We start from the raw sequence: 20,452 nt of genomic DNA, 5'->3' as shown, positions 1-20,452 counted from the left end.
ACATATTATACATGCGTCTTTCCGGCGGAAAGCCAAACACAGTTGTAAACATAAGACCAACAACAACAACAACAACAACACAGCATTCATAACATGTCTCCAGCAAATCCTCATTAAGAGTGACAGCATCAACATTCAGGTATTGTGTTGTCTCTGCTGCCCCCTACTGGTGTAAAAAGAAACACCATGAGATAATTCAGTGTCCCGTTTAATATGGATGCTTAGTGATGTTTCACTTTACTTTTGTATCCATCTAAACTTGACAAAGGTGTAAGAAAGTAACATTTCACTGTAATTAACAGCCTATATTTTGTCATTGAACGTGAACTGCTAGCAAGGTCACTTGATTTCGGTTGGTGTTTGTTATTAACCGAAGCAGCTATTAACGCAGAGTGATGTCTCACTCTCTCTCCTGTGTGCAACAGTTCCCTTTTCTCCTCCGTCCATAACCTGCCCAGGCTCCTCCCCCTGCTCCCCCCCCTGCCCCTCCAGTGAATGGGGCCTTTGTGGGGGCTTCCCAGCATTCCAAGGGAATGCTTGCAGGTGAGGGTAAATGCAAACAATCGCACACTCTGATTTCTGCTGCTGTTTACCATTTACAACCGCAAATACAAAAATGCTCCAGCAGCATGTAAGTGCCATCCAGTGGTGAGCTTAACCTTTCCTTAAAGGACCTGCTGCGACTAACAGGGTGTGATCACAGGAGCAGACGGAGTGGGAGGGAAGGATCCCATTCTCTCTAACCAGGTGAGCGACCACACGCGCTCTAAAACCAACACGCTCACTGAAGCCTGTCGCCTCACACACAAATGAGGTACATTAGGGAAAGCATTAGCTCATGAGTCAATATTTGCTTTCTTTTTTTATTCAAACTTTATACGCTGTCTTTGAAGAATGGCTCTACAGTATCAGAGAGCGCGAGCACAGAGGATCTAACAGGGCTGTTATCTGATGTGGATAAGTGCAGTACATGAGGTGTATTAGTAACAGACAGGTCCCTGGAAAACACACAGTTCGATTCAAACTGAAGGTGAGTGTGTGTTTAAATGTGTGTGTGTACAGTAATGAAAGTGTTTTGTAACTGACATATGCCAAGGACTTAATATGCGACCATTTTTTTGGCATTGAAACTGGAGATTTTTAAAGTCTACATTTTGGTTTCGTTGGACATTTGTCACACTCTGTCTCTCTCTCTGCCTCAGCTCTTCTCTCTTCTGTTGGAACTTGTCAAGAGGACACTGCCTGCAGGTATGTAAGCGCCTCTTCCCATGCTGGCTTTTCAACTTTAAGGGGCACACTAATATTCATCAGATTAAGCATCTATATCAGTTTGTTTACACAGCTTTGAGGGCACATTTTTAAGCAGTTTTCTAAGTAGTGACGTAAAATGCTTTTATCTGCACGCTGTTGTGGGCAGAGTCCACAAGAGGAAGGACTTTACTTCTCTGTAATCTTGCTCCTCACCCTTCTTTATCTTGCATGCCCTTTGGTATCTATTGTTGTTCTCCATCTCCAAATTACTTACTTCCTTCATAACTGCATGCACACTGAGTTGTACTGACAAGAGACCAGCAGGAGGTAGCAGCAAATCACAACTTAAAATGAGCCATGATTTAAGACAAAATAAGTGGTGCAATTTTTGGCTGCAGATCTATGCCAGTCTGTTTACAGTGTTCTCTGTTTTAATGCTATAATTGGAAATAAAACACAACAAATATTTTATATTAAACATATCTTTAGTTCTAATATCTAATAATATGACATACGTAAGTTGGATGGCATAACAGCAGTGAAAGAATTTTAAACTCAAAAGTATCAACTTTCACTGCTGCTCTAAGGTTCTTTACGTAAGATTAGTCGCTTATCAAATGTTGTAAAAGATAATGCTGTTTTAAAACCTCACTATAAACTTTATTATTTGCATCATGGGTCATAACATGTACTGTTTCTTGTTGTAAGTGTACCCTGTGTCTCCAGCAGCATGTTGCAGACAGTCAGCGACTGGCTGTGGTGGGAGCGTCTGTGGCTGCCAGGAAACCTCTCCTGGTCCGATCTGGAGGACAATGAAGGTCGTGTCTACGCCAAAGGCTCTCATCTTTACGCTGTGGTGCCCTGCGCCCTCTGCCTGCTCCTCGTCAGATACCTGTTTGAGAGGTGAGAATATGCAGCGTGTGTGTGTCAACCAGCTTAGCAACGTCTGCTTTCAGAATACAAGGATTATGTTGCACAATCTGAGTGAAGCAATGAATTGGGTACTCCTGTCATGTTTAGTTATACAATATGAAACACTGACGTTGCTTGTGTGCTGCTGCAGGTTCGTGGCCACACCGCTGGCGAATATTTGGGGAATCAGGGACAGGGTCCGACTCAGAGCAGAGCAAAACCCCATACTTGAAAGTTTCTTCTGCAGCAAAGCACGGGTTCCCTCACAGGTACGTTTAAAGGGGCATTTCAGTGAAAACAAAGGTGGTTTGTTGTTTGTATAAGGTCGTCTCAATAATAAGTTGAAATATGGTATGTAGCATTCATGCACAGCATTTTTAAAACAGCAAAAGTAAAAAAAATAGATCTCAGAAGACTTCTCTCGGGGGATTTTTTGTGTTATAAAGTTTAAGCAGTAGAAATTTGAAACTGATCATAGGTTTACGAATAAAAACACGACTGAATTTAGATTGTTAGGCCTTTTATGAATTAAGTTAGGAAGATAAGCAAGCGTTAATATTTACGGACACAACAGTTACATTCCGTCAACTCAGATTGTAATCTTCGTGTTTGATGCTGAAAGTAGTTCTAGATATTTTTTCCACATCAATGAGATTACACATCAGAGATTAGACTTATTGCTACGATAATTTAGAGAGTTTGGACAGAGTGTAATAATTGGATTGTTTCCCTTACGTCTCAGGCGGATGTGAGCGCTCTGTGTAAGAAGACCAGTTGGCCTGAGGGGAGAGTTCACGTCTGGTTCAGGAGGAGGAGGAACCAGGAACGCCCAGGGCTCCGCAAGAGGTTCGGTGAAGCCAGGTGTGTGCGCTTGTGCATGTGATTATATCATGACGTGAGAGCACATTACAGAGTGTGTACGTTTAAATATGTGACATAATTTTTCTTGTCCGTCAACAGTTGGAGATGTGTGTTTTATTTCTTTGCTTTTGTCTACGGAGTCTTTGCTCTCTATGATGTGAGTACTTTTATAACAAAACTGTTTCTATAAAAGTCTTTTGTTTTGGGCATTTTGACTGTGTTTGCCTTGCAGCTGTGGGATACTTCTCTCTCTCTTTATTTTGTCTTCCTCTTCCTCTGTCTCCCCCTGTGGATGTACTGCTCTGATTTCACTGTGTACAGTATGTGCTTCAGGGTTTTTCTCACACTCCCTCTTTGTTTTTGTTGGCTGTAGAAACCTTGGCTTTATAATCTGAAGGAGGTTTGGGCCGGCTTCCCTAAACAGGTACGGTTTTTTTTTGGTTTTTTTTACAGTTTCTAATATTATAGCGTCTACTATAGTACAGTATGTGGTGTGATGAATATCTATAGGAGTGTGTTATGTGTCCATGCAGTCCATGCTGACTTCTCAGTACTGGTATTACCTCCTGGAAATGGGCTTTTACCTGTCTCTGCTCCTCAGCCTGACGTTTGATGTGAAACGGAAGGTGAGCGTACAATGTTCATCTGTAATGCACTTTAGTATTAATTTATTATCCACAATATATCAATAGTAAAACAAAACCTATATTTGCCTTTTATGTTATTTCAATGCATAAAACTGGGGATGTCATATGCACGTTTACCTGTCGCGTGTGTGTGCGTAGGACTTCAAAGAGCAGGTGATTCATCATATAGCCACACTGACACTTCTGACTTTCTCCTGGATTTCAAACTACATCCGTGTTGGAACCCTGGTGATGGCAGTTCACGACTCCGCTGACATACTGCTAGAGGTCAGAGCTGTTTTTATCTGTGACATCTATTGTCATGCTGTAGCCTGGTGTGGTTTTTAAAGACAAAAGTGTGATTTTGCCTCGTCACAGCTCGACAGCATCAGACTGTCTGAAAGAAACAGTTGTTCACTATCTTGAAAAGTTGTTCAAGACTCCAAAGCGGTCTTTTTTTATCCTGAAAGAAAAGCATGACACTAAGGGTAAAAATGTGGCTCAGTAGTCGTCTCGGTATCTGATGCCAAGGCTTCAACCTGCACTCAAGATGTCTGATCTATTGTTAAAATCGCTGCAGACTTAAACAGCCTTGATGACAAAAAAAGAAAAAATATATATAATCGTCTCCTTCTGCTGCTAGCTGATCACTGATTAGAGTTTGAAGTTGGAAGTATTATGAAGGTTGTTGCCTTGCCTCATATTTGTGACATGTTTTTCATGCTAGCTTCTGAAATACAGAAAACCTTCCCAGATTTACGCAAAATATCAGGGCAATCGCACTATTAATATTGCATTACTTTGAGACTGCATCATAGAATCAATGCCATAGGGGACCATTTAACATAAAGTTGAATTAACACATAAAATGCAGTTTTGGCTAAGATTAAACCCTGTTTTGCTATGGCATCAGCTGCAGAGTTGTTAAATAGCTGTTAAATGTATAGATATTCATTGCCTGCAGTGACTTGACGTGAACTATTTCTGTAGACCAAAGATGTGAATCTAATTCTTTCCCTGTTTTTATCTCACAGGGTGCCAAAGTAATAAACTACGCAAAGTGGCACAAGACTGCTAACGCCATGTTTGTGGTGTTCACATTTCTCTTTATGTTGACAAGACTTGTCATTTTTCCATTCTGGTAAGTGTGTGAAACTAAAAGATGCAGCATGATGCAGGATGAGGATCTCTGTTTAAATATTATGCGTGCTTGTCTTCTACAGGTTAATCCACTGTACATGGGTGTTCCCAGTGTTACTGTTTCCTCCCTTCTTTGGCTACTACTTCTTCAATGTGATGCTGTGTGTTCTACAAATACTTCACTTCTACTGGGCTGTTTTAATATCACGCATGCTTTACAAGTGTCTCTTCAGCAAGGTGTGTTTCTGTGTTTTATTTAATTCATGTATTGGAAAACAATGTAAATTCTACAACTCACATTTTGCTTTTCTTTGGCTCACCCTGATTTCCTACCTCTCCTCTATGTGGCTCGCCTCCATCCTGCAGCTGGAAGGCGACGACAGGAGTGATGAAGAAGAGGATGACAGTGACTCACCCAAGGAGACAAATCACAAATTGAGTCACAAAAATGGCCCTGGAGCCAGAGGCCGGGCCACTGGCCACTGACACAGACAGAGACAAATAAAAAGGAAAATGGACACACGTGGACAGATTCAACATGGTTTGATGTTATTATAAACTAATTGCATACAAAAAAGTAGTAAATACACTTGAGCAGTTCTTCAAAGGGGAGTCTGAAGGATTATACATAAACTGATTTCAAGCCGCATGGTTTCTGAATTAAACAACTTATTGTCGTAATCTTCTTTTAATTAAAAAAATAGTAGAAGTATTTTTGTAAATTGTGGAGAATAACAATGACAGTGATGAGTTTTAAGCACCACATGTGCTTCCATGTGTTTGTTTGATGCAAAACGAAAGCACTACACGGAAGTGAATGTTTTAAGACTGTGACTTACTGTTTGTCTGTTTATGTTTTTAAAACGGTATTTTTGTCAGGTTCTTTTTCATGAGTTCGTCCTGCTGATGTGAAATAAAAAAAATGTCGCTTGCTTCAACACTTTGGAAATCAGGGATTGTAGAAGCATGCCCTCTCGCGACAGTCGGCGAGAACTGACAGAAGATAAGACTACAGTTTGTTAGTTTGTTACCACGGAAACCAAACACTAACTATGCCTACGCTAACAGATCCAACACGATTAGCTTAATTTCTTTCCTTCACGTTATTACTACATAAATATATTTCAGCATTATTGTCAAAATGTCTCATGTGAAGGCTTATCGTGGACATGTGAAAACGGGAAACTGGTACGAGGACCTGCGTTTGAAAGAGGTTGGTTCTCAAAATAAAGCTCATAACTTTAAGCTAGCTAGTTTAACGGCGCCCGTTATGGGAGACCTGACAACTAGCGTTAACTTAGCCAAAGTCAATAACATTATTAGCCTGCTCTTTATAAGGCGTCAACACAAATTTAATTTAATTTACAAATGAAATTGTTTGCTGACATGCTTACAGCCATTTGACTGGAAACCAATTTGGATGATTGATTATGAGGCTAACCATCTCAGTTTACCTAACTTTTGTAAGAAGAGCAGGCCGAGTAATGCTAAGGAAGTAAACAAAGTGTTATGTTAATTATGAAAATAGTCTCCCTGTTATAAAGACAGGTTAGATACAGGCCATTCTTGGTTATTTTTCAGTTATTTAACATTAAAGTAATATGTTTTCTCATGGTGGCAGCCTACTAAGAAGAGGTCAAATTGCAGAATTCACCATGCTGCTAGTATAAGGAGTTTAGAGAAATAGAGTATTAGTAGGGAATATTGACCTAGTGATGACACTATCATATTGTTAATCTCTTTGGTTTTGATTAGCTGAAATATAATCTCATATAATGTTGTCTGGCAATATAATTTACATTACTTTTTGCATTGTTCCAGCTCTTCATTGAAGATATATAATTTAACCCTGAGTGAAATATTAAAACCTCCATGTTTTTCATTGCTGCACCTTCCTAGATGTTATGTGCATAATTTAACACACATTTCCCTGTAATTCAGTCGGACAAACCCCAGAGTCTCTATTTTAATACATAATAAAGTTATGGTATGAGAGTCATAGACTTTTTACAGAATGAGGTTGGTACAGTTGGTTAGTTGTCTTCACAGCATGAGATTGAAGTGACCCACATATGATGCAAAATGTTGAGTGACACATGCCATAAACAGTAATAAAAGGACATAAATGCACTGTAGGGGCCATCCTGTAACAAAGATCAATACGGCAGAGAGAATATGAATCACATTTTTCCATTTTTAATGACGTGTCAACATAATGGGTGTACAGCTAGAAAGAAGGGCTGCTATCATAGTGTAATATTTTTACTGAAAGTGTATAACAAGCAGTTGTGGGGACATATTGAAAAAACACATTGGTTATGCTATTTTTTTTTCCAGGATGAGACAAAAGAGTATCTGGAGGAAAAAGAACGAGGTGAACTCGTCTTCCAGAAAGTAGACTTCCTCAAACAGAACATGTTGCGACCGGTAAAATCAGCAGAAGCTAATAAAGAACACCATTAACAACAACAATAATATCATGATAATCATAGGGATGGTAATGATAATGATGATGGTGTTTGCTCCTGTGTGTAGGTGGATCTCACTGTGACAAGGGACAGCCGATTGCACTTTGGGGATGTTGTGATGTTGGTGAACGCTGGAGGAGAAAACAGGGAGTGCAGTGCAGTAAGCATCAACGCAGACATTAACAGTGTGGCCAAGGTTCCTTCACCCGGCATTCAAGCCCCGTGTGGAGTCAGTGCAGGAAGGTGCATTCAGGCCTGCACACGCACTGCCTTCATCATTACAAGGTACACACACACTTACACATCAACATGTATGTGGGATGCATACTTATAACACTTCCTGTGTGTTTACAGTGTAGATGGCAGTCCTGAAGGATCGACTCTGCTTTATGAGCAAAGTTTTGCCCTGAAAACAACATGTGGTTTCGCCAGAGGTGTAAGTGAACCAACACACACAGGAACACGCACGTATTAAGCATTTTACACAACGACTGACTGCTAAGTTAAAGGGGCACACAGCCTGTAAAAATAGTTGTATAACATCTGCTGTGTCTCTGAAGGGAGTGTTTTTAAAGTCTAAGAAAATAACCCAGATGATGAGTCAGTATCAGTTGGGCTGGATGACTTCAAAGGAGAGTGGAGTGTGAAAGAAGGGGGTCTATTGATATGGAGTCAAAGTCAGGACATCTTTGATTTTAACCATCTGTCTCCCAGAGTCCCCAAACTTTATGAATGTGCAATGCTAATATTGGAATATACCTTCAATACTCAATAACAACAGGAGACTTTTTACCAATCAATTCATCATGGCCGAGATAGCGGATATCATAAAGTGTTAATGGTTTAATCGTTTGGTTTAGTGAACAGATATGTCCTTTTTTGTGATAGTATTTCGCATTGACTTAGCAACTGTTCACTTTGCATTGTGCGTTCATGTGCTTTCTGTTCCTTTCTGTCCTCAGCTTTACTTGACGAGTGACCTGCAAACTTTTCAAAAGGTAGATCAAGTTTAACATGAATTATTTATTAAGACCATCAAGGAGAATACATTATACCTAACAACCTCCCACTGTAATGAGATGTCTTCCATAGCCGAAAAGTAGAAAGCTCTCAAGCTTAATTTAAATGAGAATGCAGCCATGTTTCACTCAAATTTCTTTTGTCAGTCTCATATTACTGTGACTTCATTTAAAGTGTGCAAAGAACTCTCGCCTACAAGAAGTAAACTTGGATGAAGGCTGCTCCTTTCTCTCAAGTTGGAAGATAGTGCACTTTGACCCCCAGGAGAGGCTCGAATATGAGGGTCAGCCTGCCCCTGTAAGTCATTACTGTATCTATTATGGTTAATTATTCCACATGCTGCAACATCAGCATTTTCTGTTCCATCTTAAACTGAACACAGAATGCAGAATGCTTTATGTGTAGTTTGCTTTCCTTCACCTCCATTTCATTGAACTTTTTCATGCAATTATATATATATATATATATATATATATATTTTTTTTTTTTCACAGGCTAATGTGAAGGTGCTGATCAAACACTGCAAGACAAACCAGGCTCTTGCTGCTCTGGGTGATCAAGTCCTCTGGTATTTTTCCATTTTCCTTCTAAACATAACTCCAACCTTAGGGGAATATAATCATGTTAAACGTAGTATAAATGCTTTTGATTTGTGTTGCTGCCTAATTAAAAATTGAAAGTCCATTGAAAAATTCGGAGCAGTTACAGCGAAATATATGATATACATAAAGAGAGACATAATGGAAAGAAATGAAGGTCAGTGAAGGTATGAAAGTCAGCTTGCTGTGAGTAATAGGGAAAAGCCTTTTTCAGAGTTAGGTCCCTGTTACATATAAAACCTCTCTGTTTGACAGAAAAAAAAATGTCTACTTCCAATTATCCACAAGAAAAGTATGTGTTGAAGCTTCGGAAGAATCAGATTTGTTAATCCACACAATCAATCTGTTGGATCTTTTCAAAACATGGCAGAAACCCATCATGATTCACTTCTGTTAAAATGGTCCAGTTGCATATTAAGTTGCAGTCTGCCCTTCACAGTGTTCAAAAGATTAGGCCCTCTAATATGGCAGCTAAAAGTCACGTTACAAAACCTGCGTGCCCGCTGTCGTAACAGTTGTCTCTTTGCAGGACCATGTTTGGCAAAGAGTATGAGGTAACAGCGCACACCTTCTTGGACTCTCACAAAGCGGAGAAGGACAGCAACCACTGGATACTGTGCACCCATGACCCTGCGGGTAATGGACTTTTACTTCTCAACCACCCACAGTCAGCGGCTAAGAACGAGGAGCTCTCACAGGCAAACCCTGGCATATGAATCTAACACAACCCACTCACATGCTTTAACAAAAAGGACAGACGCCACATCATTAACATCCCCTTCACTTTTTAATTAAATCGCTTTTTCTTTCTGTTTCGGTCACTGATTTCTTTTTTTCCTTTACTGCAAAGAGATTCCATGCCGGACTCCAACCCCGCTGTAAAGGTTACATGATACACACATTAGCCAGGAAACCACCAGGAGGTTCTGTAGAAAGAAGCATTTGATATGTTTCTTCAAACAAAGGAGGGGACTCATTATTCTAGTGAAGCAATAGCATAAGAAACCAAAAGTGATGTTAGGCTGTAGATTGACCAGACACATTTCCCATGCATTTGGAGTTTGAAAGATATTTGAAATGAGATGATGAGCAAAAGAGATTAGGTATGGCCTCAAGAAAAGGGCATTTAAACAGTTCTTACCTGCTGGTTTAGTGTAGTCCTTTAATCTTTTTAGTGTACTCAAAACCGTGAAAGGGTAAACACTTCAAAGGTCAATGCTTTTATCGTCTTCCAATAAGGAAAGAGTTGGAGTCATAAATGATATTTCAACTTAAACCATACATGATCATTTATGTAAAATGACAGGGAGCGTGGTCTTGTTTAAAGTGTCTCTTGGAGGGTAGATAATGGCTATGGATCGTGATTGTTAAAGTGTGCTCAGGAATCAAGGTTTCACTTGTACTGTACACTTTTATTGACAGGTGTGGACCCGATATTTTCTAGTTGAATGACACTGAAAAACGTTATTCTCCATCTTCTTTCATATGTATACCAGGAGGAGAATCACTGTCTAATTTTGTGGTGCAGTTGGAAGTGGGATTCATTAGACAAGATTCCTTAGAGTAGTGGTATCACAAAATGACTGTTCAAAGTGAGACTATGTAACTTTTCTTTAGAAGAAAAAAATGATGTAACCCCCCTCATTAAATAGTAGTAGGATTCATAAACAACAAACATGCACCCCTTTTGCTGCTACAGCCTTAATTGGCCTAGTATGTCCACTAACTTATAATGTATATAATGTTAGCAAACATGTAGATAGATTGTGCTGTGAAAATGACATTACTGAATCACTACACTGACTGTGTGACTCTTCTTCAGTCACACTACATCATCACCAGGAGACATGTTTATGCTTCCTGCTTCGGGTCCCACTGATGTGTTTTAAGATAGTGTTTATGACCAATCCAATAAATAAATAAAATACATTTAAAAAGAAAGTAAATCTCCATAGTCTGGTTTACTGTATGAATGTTTGGCCTCTATGACCAGTGTTTTAACAGTAACCATTGTTCTTTAACGTCCAAATGATTTATATGCGTATTGTTTGTAAATGTAGCTAAATGTGTGATTAATCTGTAATATTACTATATATGTTGTTGTTATTATGATATATAAATATATCAAAGATGTCGTTTAAATACTGTTAGTCCCTGTCTGTTTTGCAGTTGACTAAACCTTATTCACTTTATCGTGGAAAAGGTCTCCGAGTGGTTGCACAACGCTGGGGACTGTGGCAGTGTCACCTTTCGAGCATCGTGTTTCTGCACCTTAATTAACACACAGTGTAAAACATGTCACAGAAGAGCTTTTTGACTAGACATGATACTGCATTTTCACGTTCAAACGAGAACCACGTGTGTCCTGTTACAGGTGTATGTCCTTTATCAGAGATAACGCTGGGATTTATTGGGGCCTCTGGCCCAGGCTGCGTTCAAGACAAAACGTTGTAACTATATCGGTTTGCAACTCTTTCGCCCCAGCTGTTTCATTCCAATTGTGCGCAACGTTTCACAAACGCGTCTGAATCATTTGCAGCCCTGCACACTTTCGACTTACTGATTCGAATATGACTTAGCGGAGACGTCGTAGCATCTCTTATCCGGTTGAAGCTGGAAATTCAACACGCCGGCATTTATATTTAAAACGCTTTTGTTCGTTTTGACGGCGTTGAACGCGACCCCCCCAGGTGTCACGTTTCAGAGGGAGACAACAATAGAGAAGAATTGAGCAGCCGAGGCTTTAACAATACAGAACCTTAGGAGGCAGCAGATGCGCGGACAGGACACCGGCTCTACTGAAAGGTACGTTAGCTATCATATAGGATGAAAATATACCATTTTGTGTTTCGTGTTTTATGGCCAAAGAAGCACCATAGCCATTTTATATTTGAAAGACTGAGGATTCACAATATTAAATTACCGCGGTTGTGTAATTATTACGCATTTTCTTATTTTTACTGCGGTTTATAACATTTGGTGTAAACGATAAGCTAGCAGAATCTGGACATGCAGCTGCGGTCTAATTTCAGCCCGACAGAGAACGAGCGCTCATATCTGAACCTGTTTATTATAATATAACCAATATTCAATCACGTGTATGTAACAGCATAGATACAAGTCCGTGTAAGAAGTCTTACCTTGAACAATTAATCGCATTTTTGGCGCCTGGCCTTTCTAAAAATCGCTAATGTCATGTTAAAATGGGAACGTTATTTGTTAGTGAAAGCGAGATAAAACCAGAAATAGACATGGTATGAATTCCGTATGTTCTCACTGATCCATCCTATTGATAGAGAAATCATCTGTAAAGACTCTCTTGGGGTTTGGGGTCGTTGAAGGTTGACTTTGAAGGCATTAAAACGTTAATATGGTGGCTATATAGAGGACCCTAACCGTGAAATACATCGTTTTCCGACAGAAGAAAATGTGCGTCCTTATTATAGCTTATACTACGTCTGTACATTGAGGGGGAAAACGATACATGTTTCATTCTAATTAAGTGTTCAGTGATAAAATGTGTGTATTGTTGTAGATGAAAGCACCTCAAGCAGTGAAACAGCTCCACCTGCACCACCTTCGGAAATGAGATGCTGCTAGTGCTTACAAAGTAGGCCTATTGCATCTGTAAAATGTGTAAATTAGCAGTTAGTTAGGCAAAGAGCCTGAATAATAGTATGATATTTATACATAAAACTAGCTGGTGGTAAGTGCACCATGATGTTACATAGTGATAATAACTCAAAGAGCTAGGTATTGATTTTGCTCCTACAGAAGATCTTTAAAATTAATCTAATATTCATTTCAAGCACATGTTACGATGACAAACTATGCTGGTGTTTAGACACTCTCTCAAATGAAATCATAATTCACTTATAGACTAACAAATACAATCAACTTCCAATCAATCTACCTACAATCTAGACACCTGATTACAGTTAATGGTCAGTGTCAAGCTGACATGACTCTGATGACAAGGACAAAGGGAGATTGCATTGAACACATGCCAAATCATAAACAAGCCACCAAGCATGGAATATATTACTGACTAACTACACGTCCTTGTCGTGAGTGAGAGAGCTCAGCAGGTTAACTAGAGTTACAACAACCAACAATTTTCCATAGTTAACTGCTCCACTATGTTTTCTGCAAGTTTATTTAGTAGGAGTAGTTTCTCAGAGGAAATCTCTTCTGAGAATAAACAACTGGTAAACTCAGACTAAAATACCCATCTCTAAACTTAATTATGTTCAATTCGCTTTATATTACATGGCCCTTTCCAGGAAACTGACAACAAACTAACTAGTAAATGACCTGTAATTTTAAATACACTGTTTAGAAAGAGCCTTTTTTCCCCCAACATAAACATCGAATTTCAAACTCTGCTCTGCGTGGGGAAAAACGTCCTAGTTGAGAAACACTGTGTCCTAGTGGAAAAATACTGAAGCAGATAATAGTGGAAAAAGCCGCAAGAAATATATTTCGAAACTGAAGAACCTAGATACCTCCAAGGTTGCAATTCCCTGAAAGAACACAAAGGACTAGATGTCATCAGGGTTCTCGGTAGTAGCTTGACCTTCGCTACATGTGCTCTATCTATGTGGAGCATCCCTGTGTACTGGAAGAGTGAGGCAGAACTTTGCATCCCCTATTCACAGCCTGTCAAGGTAAACGTAGACGGATGAAAAGGGCTTTTCACTTTTTCTGGGTGGTGCTTCCTGGAGGTGGTGAAAGACAAAAAGTACTCTCACTGGGGATTGTAGCACAACCTCAAATATTTGACTGCAGCTTAACTAATAATAACAACTTCTTTTTTTGTATGTGTAACTGCACAGTTGTTTTTATTGTAGTGTAATGGATTGACTTTGTGTTTTGTAACTAGACAATCATGGCAGTGAATGTCCCTGGACTGGTGGCTGTGGTGGTTTTTTATATCGTCATCTTGGTAATCGGGATCTGGGCATCCCGAAAGTCCAAGAAAGTGGAGAAGACATGTGCCGGCAGCAAGAGCGAGGTTACCATTGTGGGTGGCCGCAACATCAATGTCCTGGTCGGGGTTTTCACCATGACAGGTAGAACTATCTTTTTGTTCCCATGTGTCATTTCATTCATCGCCTCTTTCCCCTAGATATCTTGCTGCAGTAGTTGATTGTTTTCTGTGCTTGCCTTTCAGCAACATGGGTTGGTGGAGGCTACATTATGGGAACCGCCGAGGCTGTTTATTCTCCTTCTCAAGGTCTCATCTGGGCTATGGGGCCTCCTGCGTATCTTATCAATTTTCTTCTGGGTAAGTAACTGCAACAAATGAAGCTGTTGTATAATAACACACAGCAGAGGACGGGATGATGGTTATTTTTCAAACCTGAACAAGATTATTATAGCACTACGAAAATATTTACACAGTGTTTTTTTTTCCTTGTGTTGGCTGTGTAGTAGCACCCTGGGGTTGTATTTTCAACCTCACACACTCAAGCTGGAGTCAGGATGTGATTCTTCACGTGTGTGCTCTCTGTGTGTGCGTCACTCGTTATGCGGATACATTTTAACAATAGTTAAGTTAAGAATGCACAAAAAGTCATTCAGTAACAATGTAGAAAGCCTGGATTGCTACATATGCATGTGATTTGCACAGAGATGATAAGGTGCCCACACTGGCTGGCTGCATTGACTAGCTCAAGGTCACACGCTGAAATGAAACTGAAAAATGTGTGTTAAGGGTAATACCGCAACTGTGCACAGCAGAGAGATTCACCATTTTACCTCCTTGTCTTTGTTTAGTGTATTTGTGGGTTACATCTATCCCAGCATGCATTGGACAACAGGCAGGGTAAAGACAGAGGCAGAAAGGAGATGGTGAACTGAGGGTTGAATTCACAAAGGATTGATTGTCCCCGCTGATATTCCGAAATGCGGATCACTTCCCACCGCTATCTGCCCCGTCTCCAGGTCCAATACACACAGGATATTGTGCTAATGATATTCCAGTGCAAACATGCCCATAAAGATTTGCTGCTGAGTGTGATTTGCCCCAGTTATGCATCCGATTGTGGAGAGGAGCTGTGACCAGCTCCACTTTCTGCTACGAGAGCCGAGCTCTCATGCTGACTGAGTTCAAATCCAGCCCAAGAGAGACGAGGAGCTGGGAGGGGAGGGGAAAGCTATTTTTCCAGTTATTGTGAAGCGCAGGCTCAACCGATGTGATACCAGTTTTATTGTGCTTCCTCCCTGGAGTGAGAACGCAAGAGGAGCTCATCCAGATAAAATCCCCGTCTTGTGTAACGGTTCCAGACCGTCTCCACACATCTGGAGAAGAGTGCCCCTATGTGCCGGGGGTTGAGCTCCCTGATAATTTGCGCGCTTTAGTTCCCACCAACTCTGTGAAGACATAAATCATTTCGTTCAAACTAAATTGAATCTTTTCTTTGTAATGAGGCTCACTTGCATAGATAGTTGCCATTCAAAATGTATGAATATGACCTGATGTGAATACACACAAAGAGCACAGGAGCACTGACACGCTGTTTCTTACAGTTGGGTCAGGGCAGGGTATATTTCATTCTCTGTGGGTGCTTTGGGAATTAGATGGTTCATTGTTGTTCCATCAGGCAGATTTAGCGGTCGCAAAAGCTGCCTAATCCTTTTGTGACTTCGCCCCTTACAGTCATATCCGGTATTTGTGTCAAGTGGTATATAACTAAATGCCTGCCCTTTGAGAGACCAGTGGAAGGTCCTGATTGTATTTACTTCAATGATTTACAGATTATGAGCTATTTATTTTAGCTTCCTTGTAACCAAAGTAAATATTGGACCCATTTTTTAACAGGCCGCATGTCTTCCTAAAAAATATGCAAAATGGCATTTTTCAGACAGACAAAACAAGGCAAGATTAACTAAACGGCGAGTGCTGCCAACAATTCTCTGCAACCGGATGAACAGTAATATTAAGGGACTAATATGTGAAACAGGGAATTAAATGTTAAAACTGAAATGTATGTAAGAATACAAATATTATTATTTAACTGCTCAGAGGGGGTACATTTCATGCCATTGATGTAGCTTAGAATGTATCATCTTTGTTTTAGACCATCTTTGGTAAAAATACTTAACTGCTGAAGTAGATTTCTGCCAAATATGAACTCATATATTTTGATATAGTTTTTTTTTATGTGGAAATCAACACATTTCCTTGCCCAAGAAAGAACACCAGCACGGCTAATGAATTATCAGCATGTACTGTGAGGAAGTGTTCCTACTGAATGAATTTCCCTCAAGGTTTTATTGTCATTGTTCGCCATGTAAAAGAGGAGAATGCTCCGATGACTGTGCGAGTTTTCGCAGTCGCACAGTCATCATAGCATTAGCAGCAGGATCTGCCAATCTATTAGTCATTAGCCTGACTAATGACTCACAGACGCAGATGTAGGGCATACATTTTGCTTAGAGCTACTGATCTGCTCAAAATGGACAGATTATTATTATTCCCATCTTTCAGATTACCTACAGACATTCACACGTACATGTCCACACTTACAGACGATTTAAAGCATTTCCGCTTCATCCAGCCTGCATCTTCGTGGATGGTGGGAGGAACCTCACAGAAGCAAATGGAGGTTTTGTTCACAGGCATTTTCCATCCAGACCCACGACCTCTCTGCTGTGAGGTGACAGCAACAACTGAACCACTGTGTGAAGAGAAGAGATTTGACGTCATTTCAGCCCACACCTAATAAGCAAAGCATATTTGAATACACAACATTATATTGGACAGTATTCATTTGGACTTTCATGGATTATCAAAGCTGTTGATGTTTCCTCTGGGCGACTAATTGGCTAATTATTTTATCTGTATTTTTAATAAATATCTTTACTTTCATTGAAGGATTCCCAACTAATTTTCCCTTTTTTTTTTCCAAAGGAGGATTATTTTTTGCAAAACCAATGAGGTCGAAGCGCTACGTCACCATGTTGGACCCGTTTCAGCATCGCTATGGCAACATGTTCACCGCAACACTTCTGCTTCCTGCTTTGGTCAGTGATATTTTGTGGGTGGCCTGCATCCTCGCTGCTCTGGGTGAGTAACGTGCTGCGCCTTAGTCTTCGTGAACCAACTTTCACATAAAACAAATCGAAACAGACAAATTCTTACATCATCCATCGCATGACACCATCACCATGTCTGACTTAATGTTTTCTGTCATTGCCAGGAGGAACGATGAGCATAATTCTCGGCCTGTCATCTGCCCTCTCCATCATTATCTCGGCAGCCGTCTCCATCATCTACACATTTTTAGGGGGGCTGTACTCGGTTGCGTACACGGATATCATCCAGCTTTCTTTCATCTTTGTCAGCCTGGTGAGAAACATGGGACGCATATATGAAGTGGCATACAGAGGGAGTGCAAAAAAGAGAGGAGGATGGAGGAAGGCAACAGAAACAATGAGACCTGAATAAGATCAATAAATACATTCATGATCACCTCTCAGTTTTTGTCCTAACAGCAGTTTTTTTGTCTCTGTTTCAGTGGCTCTGTATTCCTTTTTTACTTCTAAGTCCTGCAGTTGGTGACATCTCATTAGGCCAGGTCCAGCTCAACCAGACCAGTGCAAACTCCTGGGTGGGAGAGTTGGAGCTGGCAGATGCCGGGAAATGGGCGGATGAAATGCTGCTATTGGTAAGATTTGTATTTTTTCGCTGTGTTTGCATTGTAGTTAACTGATAGAAGAATCACATCTTGGCTATGGTGAATGTTAAACTCATGTAAATAGGGCTGTTATGCAGACTGGAAAACCAGTGATTCATTATTGTAGGTTTATAGCCATGAAAATTTCTGCACCAATTTTTAGCAAAATGTCTCAGAAAATCAGAGTTTTCCAGGCACTCATGTGGCATCTGCATTTAACTAAAGCCTGCAATCACAAACATCATGCACGTTCCCATGGTGTGATGCATACGTTACTGCACGGCTTCGTTCTGTGGCATTACTAATGTACTGTTACAGTTTAACAAGTTTCGCTTGCTTAAACATTAATCTCGCTTTATAGTGAACCCGCTGTACACTTCACTGTTGTCTTTTAGGTTTAACTGCATAAATAGCCATGTTGCTCATTTACAAAGCTTGTGTTTTTGTGCATCGATGTGTCTCTTGCAGGCTCTGGGGGGACTGGCTTATCAAGCTCTGTACCAGAGGATCCTCTCTGCAGCGTCCTCTGCTCAGGCCCAGGTCACCTGTTTTGCTGCTGCTGGGACCGTTTTTATAATGGGAATCCCCTCGGTTGTCATTGGAGCGGTGGCTGCCTCTGCAGGTACAACTGAATGCAAACACTCAGCTGTGCACATGCCGTACACTTTAATATTATCAATTAGCCAACATGTTCTCACAGTTATAGCAATGGTTGCATTTGTATGTGTGCGAACTGGTTATGGTAAGCATATCGCACAGATTTGGTGGGACATTTGCCAGTTTTCAAACATCTAGCCTCCTTCTCCCCAATGCTTGATTTATTTATTTATTTATTTTAATGCCATCACCATAATCTTAAAAGCTTCTTCCCCTCCCATTATTTGTTTTCCTCTCGACCCTGTCTGTCTCTTTCTCTATCTCTCTACCTCCTCCTCTCTCTTTCTCTCCTTTCCTCTAAGACTGGAACCAGACAGCGTATGGTCTACCCCCTCCTTTTGAACGAGGGGAGGCAGGGAAGATCTTGCCGCTGGCTCTGCAAAACCTCACACCCACCTGGTTGTCAGTGTTAGGCATTGGTTCTGTGGCTGCAGCAGTTATGTCCTCCATGGACTCTGTGCTGCTGTCCTCAGCATCCATGTTTACGCAAAACATATACAAGACGACATTGAGGAAGCAGGTGTGTGTGTGTGTGTGTGAGTGTGTGTGTGTGTGAGTGTGTGCGTTTAGTTCAGCATTAATCAAAGTAACTACGTTTTTCATTGCCCTCGTCCTCTCTCTTCCCGCAGGCGTCGGAGCGGGAGCTGCAGCGGGTGATCCGTATTAGCGTGCTGCTGGTGGGCCTGGCGGGAACGGGCCTGGCCTTCGGTGATGACAGCGTGTTCTCTCTGTGGTTGCTGAGCGGAGACCTCCTCTACTGCGTGGTCCTCCCGCAGCTCGTCTGCGTGCTGCACTTCAGCTGCTCTAATAGCTACGGGGCTATCTGTGGCTACATAATAGGACTGCTGCTGCGCGGGCTGAGCGGGGAGCCAGTGCTTGGGATCCCTCCTCTCCTCCTGTACCCCGGCTGGAGGGAGGAGGACGGAGTTATCACACAGTATTTCCCCTACAGGACTCTGGCCATGGTTTCCTCTGTGATATGTATTGTTTCAGTGTCCTGGCTGATGGGGCTAGCCTTCTGTCACCAGCTAATTCCTCGGTCCTGGGATATACTGGGGGTGTTTGACGAGAAAAAAGAGGCAGAGGGGAACGAGGTACCCGTGCCTCTGGAGGAAAAGAACATTATTCTTAATACAAAACTCTAGGCTTAACTTTAGGACAAAATCAGCCAAAGTATACACAAACTCCTTTTTATGCAAATTTTACCAACCTTCTTCTCTGCACAGACTATTTACGCACACTCTTACATGTACTGTATCCTCCACACGTTTAATACTGAATTATATGCTTTATATGCACCAAACTCTGACCAGCAGTATGTTAAGAGTGATTCAGGGAGGCAGTAGAGACTCTGAGTGTGTCTCTCTTTCTAACAGAACAGGATTATGGCCACATTAAAGACCTCATGATTCTGATCCTAATGTCAGAATTAAATTTTTCCAAACGGTCCTGATCCTTTTCAAAATGAACCAATCTCCTTAATCCTGAATCACAGGTAACAAAAACATTATCATTGTTTATTTATCTAGTGTTATCCACTCGAACCTTTTCAGTACCTTAAGCTCAACCCACTTGATGTTATTTAATTGTGTAATCATTAGCCATTGTTGTACTCTCTTAAGAAGCACCTTTGCCTCTCTGCATATATTAAGCACTGAGGGGACAGAGCAATGCAATACCTGAGACGCTGAGGCGGAGTATTCCTCAGAAACAAAAAGCTGTTGGATGAAGTGTTTACCATTATTTTATGTTTAAAAGGGAACATTGTTGAAGGACCATCAAGATATAGAGTTATTATAATTACTATTTTTTAGATGTTTTGTGATTGCAAGTGTTCATAAAAAATGAAACAAAGTCTGCGTTGTCTCTTTGCATCTGATAAAATCCTTTTCTTTTAAATAAATAGTATTTGTGTGCCAAAGACAGAAACAATGGCACCTAAACTCAGCACAAATAGTAGAGCGCCACAACTTTTCCAATTTTACCTTTAAAAGACATAAACAGGATATGTTTGCAACACCTAAAGTATTTGCTTTTGCTGCCTTAAGATATTGGACGTTATGTTTCAGTACTATTTGACATGTGGTCAATTCTGCCTGCAATGACACTTTTGTAGCAGCAGAGGGCGACACCTACACACTTAAAAGCACCATAACAGCCTCAACCACACTGAATCCCAAGAGATGGTGCAGGCAGTTTGAAGTACTAAAAACTAAAAACCTTAGCCAGTTAATGCA

General features: G+C 40.7%; 3 protein-coding genes across 3 annotated transcripts; all 3 read left to right on the top strand.

The window, feature by feature from the left end:
* Positions 1-1,981: 1,981 nt before the first annotated feature.
* cers3b (ceramide synthase 3b) lies at positions 1,982-5,276 on the top strand. Its single transcript, XM_069686652.1, has 10 exons — positions 1,982-2,154; positions 2,315-2,432; positions 2,906-3,024; positions 3,124-3,181; positions 3,398-3,448; positions 3,558-3,650; positions 3,810-3,938; positions 4,685-4,791; positions 4,874-5,027; positions 5,157-5,276. The coding sequence occupies exons 1-10, from the start codon at positions 1,982-1,984 to the stop codon at positions 5,274-5,276; spliced, it is 1,122 nt and encodes a 373-aa protein (XP_069542753.1).
* Positions 5,277-5,931: 655 nt separating this feature from the next.
* cfap161 (cilia and flagella associated protein 161) lies at positions 5,932-9,593 on the top strand. Its single transcript, XM_069686095.1, has 8 exons — positions 5,932-6,003; positions 7,128-7,217; positions 7,326-7,543; positions 7,613-7,694; positions 8,221-8,256; positions 8,453-8,575; positions 8,773-8,846; positions 9,407-9,593. Exons 1-8 carry the CDS (start codon positions 5,932-5,934, stop codon positions 9,591-9,593), a joined length of 882 nt encoding a protein of 293 aa, XP_069542196.1.
* A 2,003-nt stretch (positions 9,594-11,596) lies between these two features.
* Positions 11,597-20,060, top strand: LOC138612883 (high affinity choline transporter 1-like). Its single transcript, XM_069686391.1, has 9 exons — positions 11,597-11,682; positions 13,760-13,949; positions 14,051-14,164; positions 16,793-16,948; positions 17,082-17,230; positions 17,400-17,549; positions 18,027-18,180; positions 18,518-18,735; positions 18,845-20,060. The coding sequence occupies exons 2-9, from the start codon at positions 13,766-13,768 to the stop codon at positions 19,358-19,360; spliced, it is 1,641 nt and encodes a 546-aa protein (XP_069542492.1). The 5' UTR covers positions 11,597-11,682; positions 13,760-13,765; the 3' UTR covers positions 19,361-20,060.
* Positions 20,061-20,452: the final 392 nt, after the last annotated feature.

The sequence above is a fragment of the Semicossyphus pulcher genome, unplaced genomic scaffold (assembly GCF_022749685.1).
Source record: "Semicossyphus pulcher isolate SPU_LCO1_2020_fin unplaced genomic scaffold, fSemPul1.0.p SCAF_8, whole genome shotgun sequence".
NCBI lineage: Eukaryota > Metazoa > Chordata > Actinopteri > Labriformes > Labridae > Semicossyphus > Semicossyphus pulcher.
Note: the sequence above shows the minus strand (reverse complement) of the source record. Positions and strands in the feature narration are given on the sequence as shown.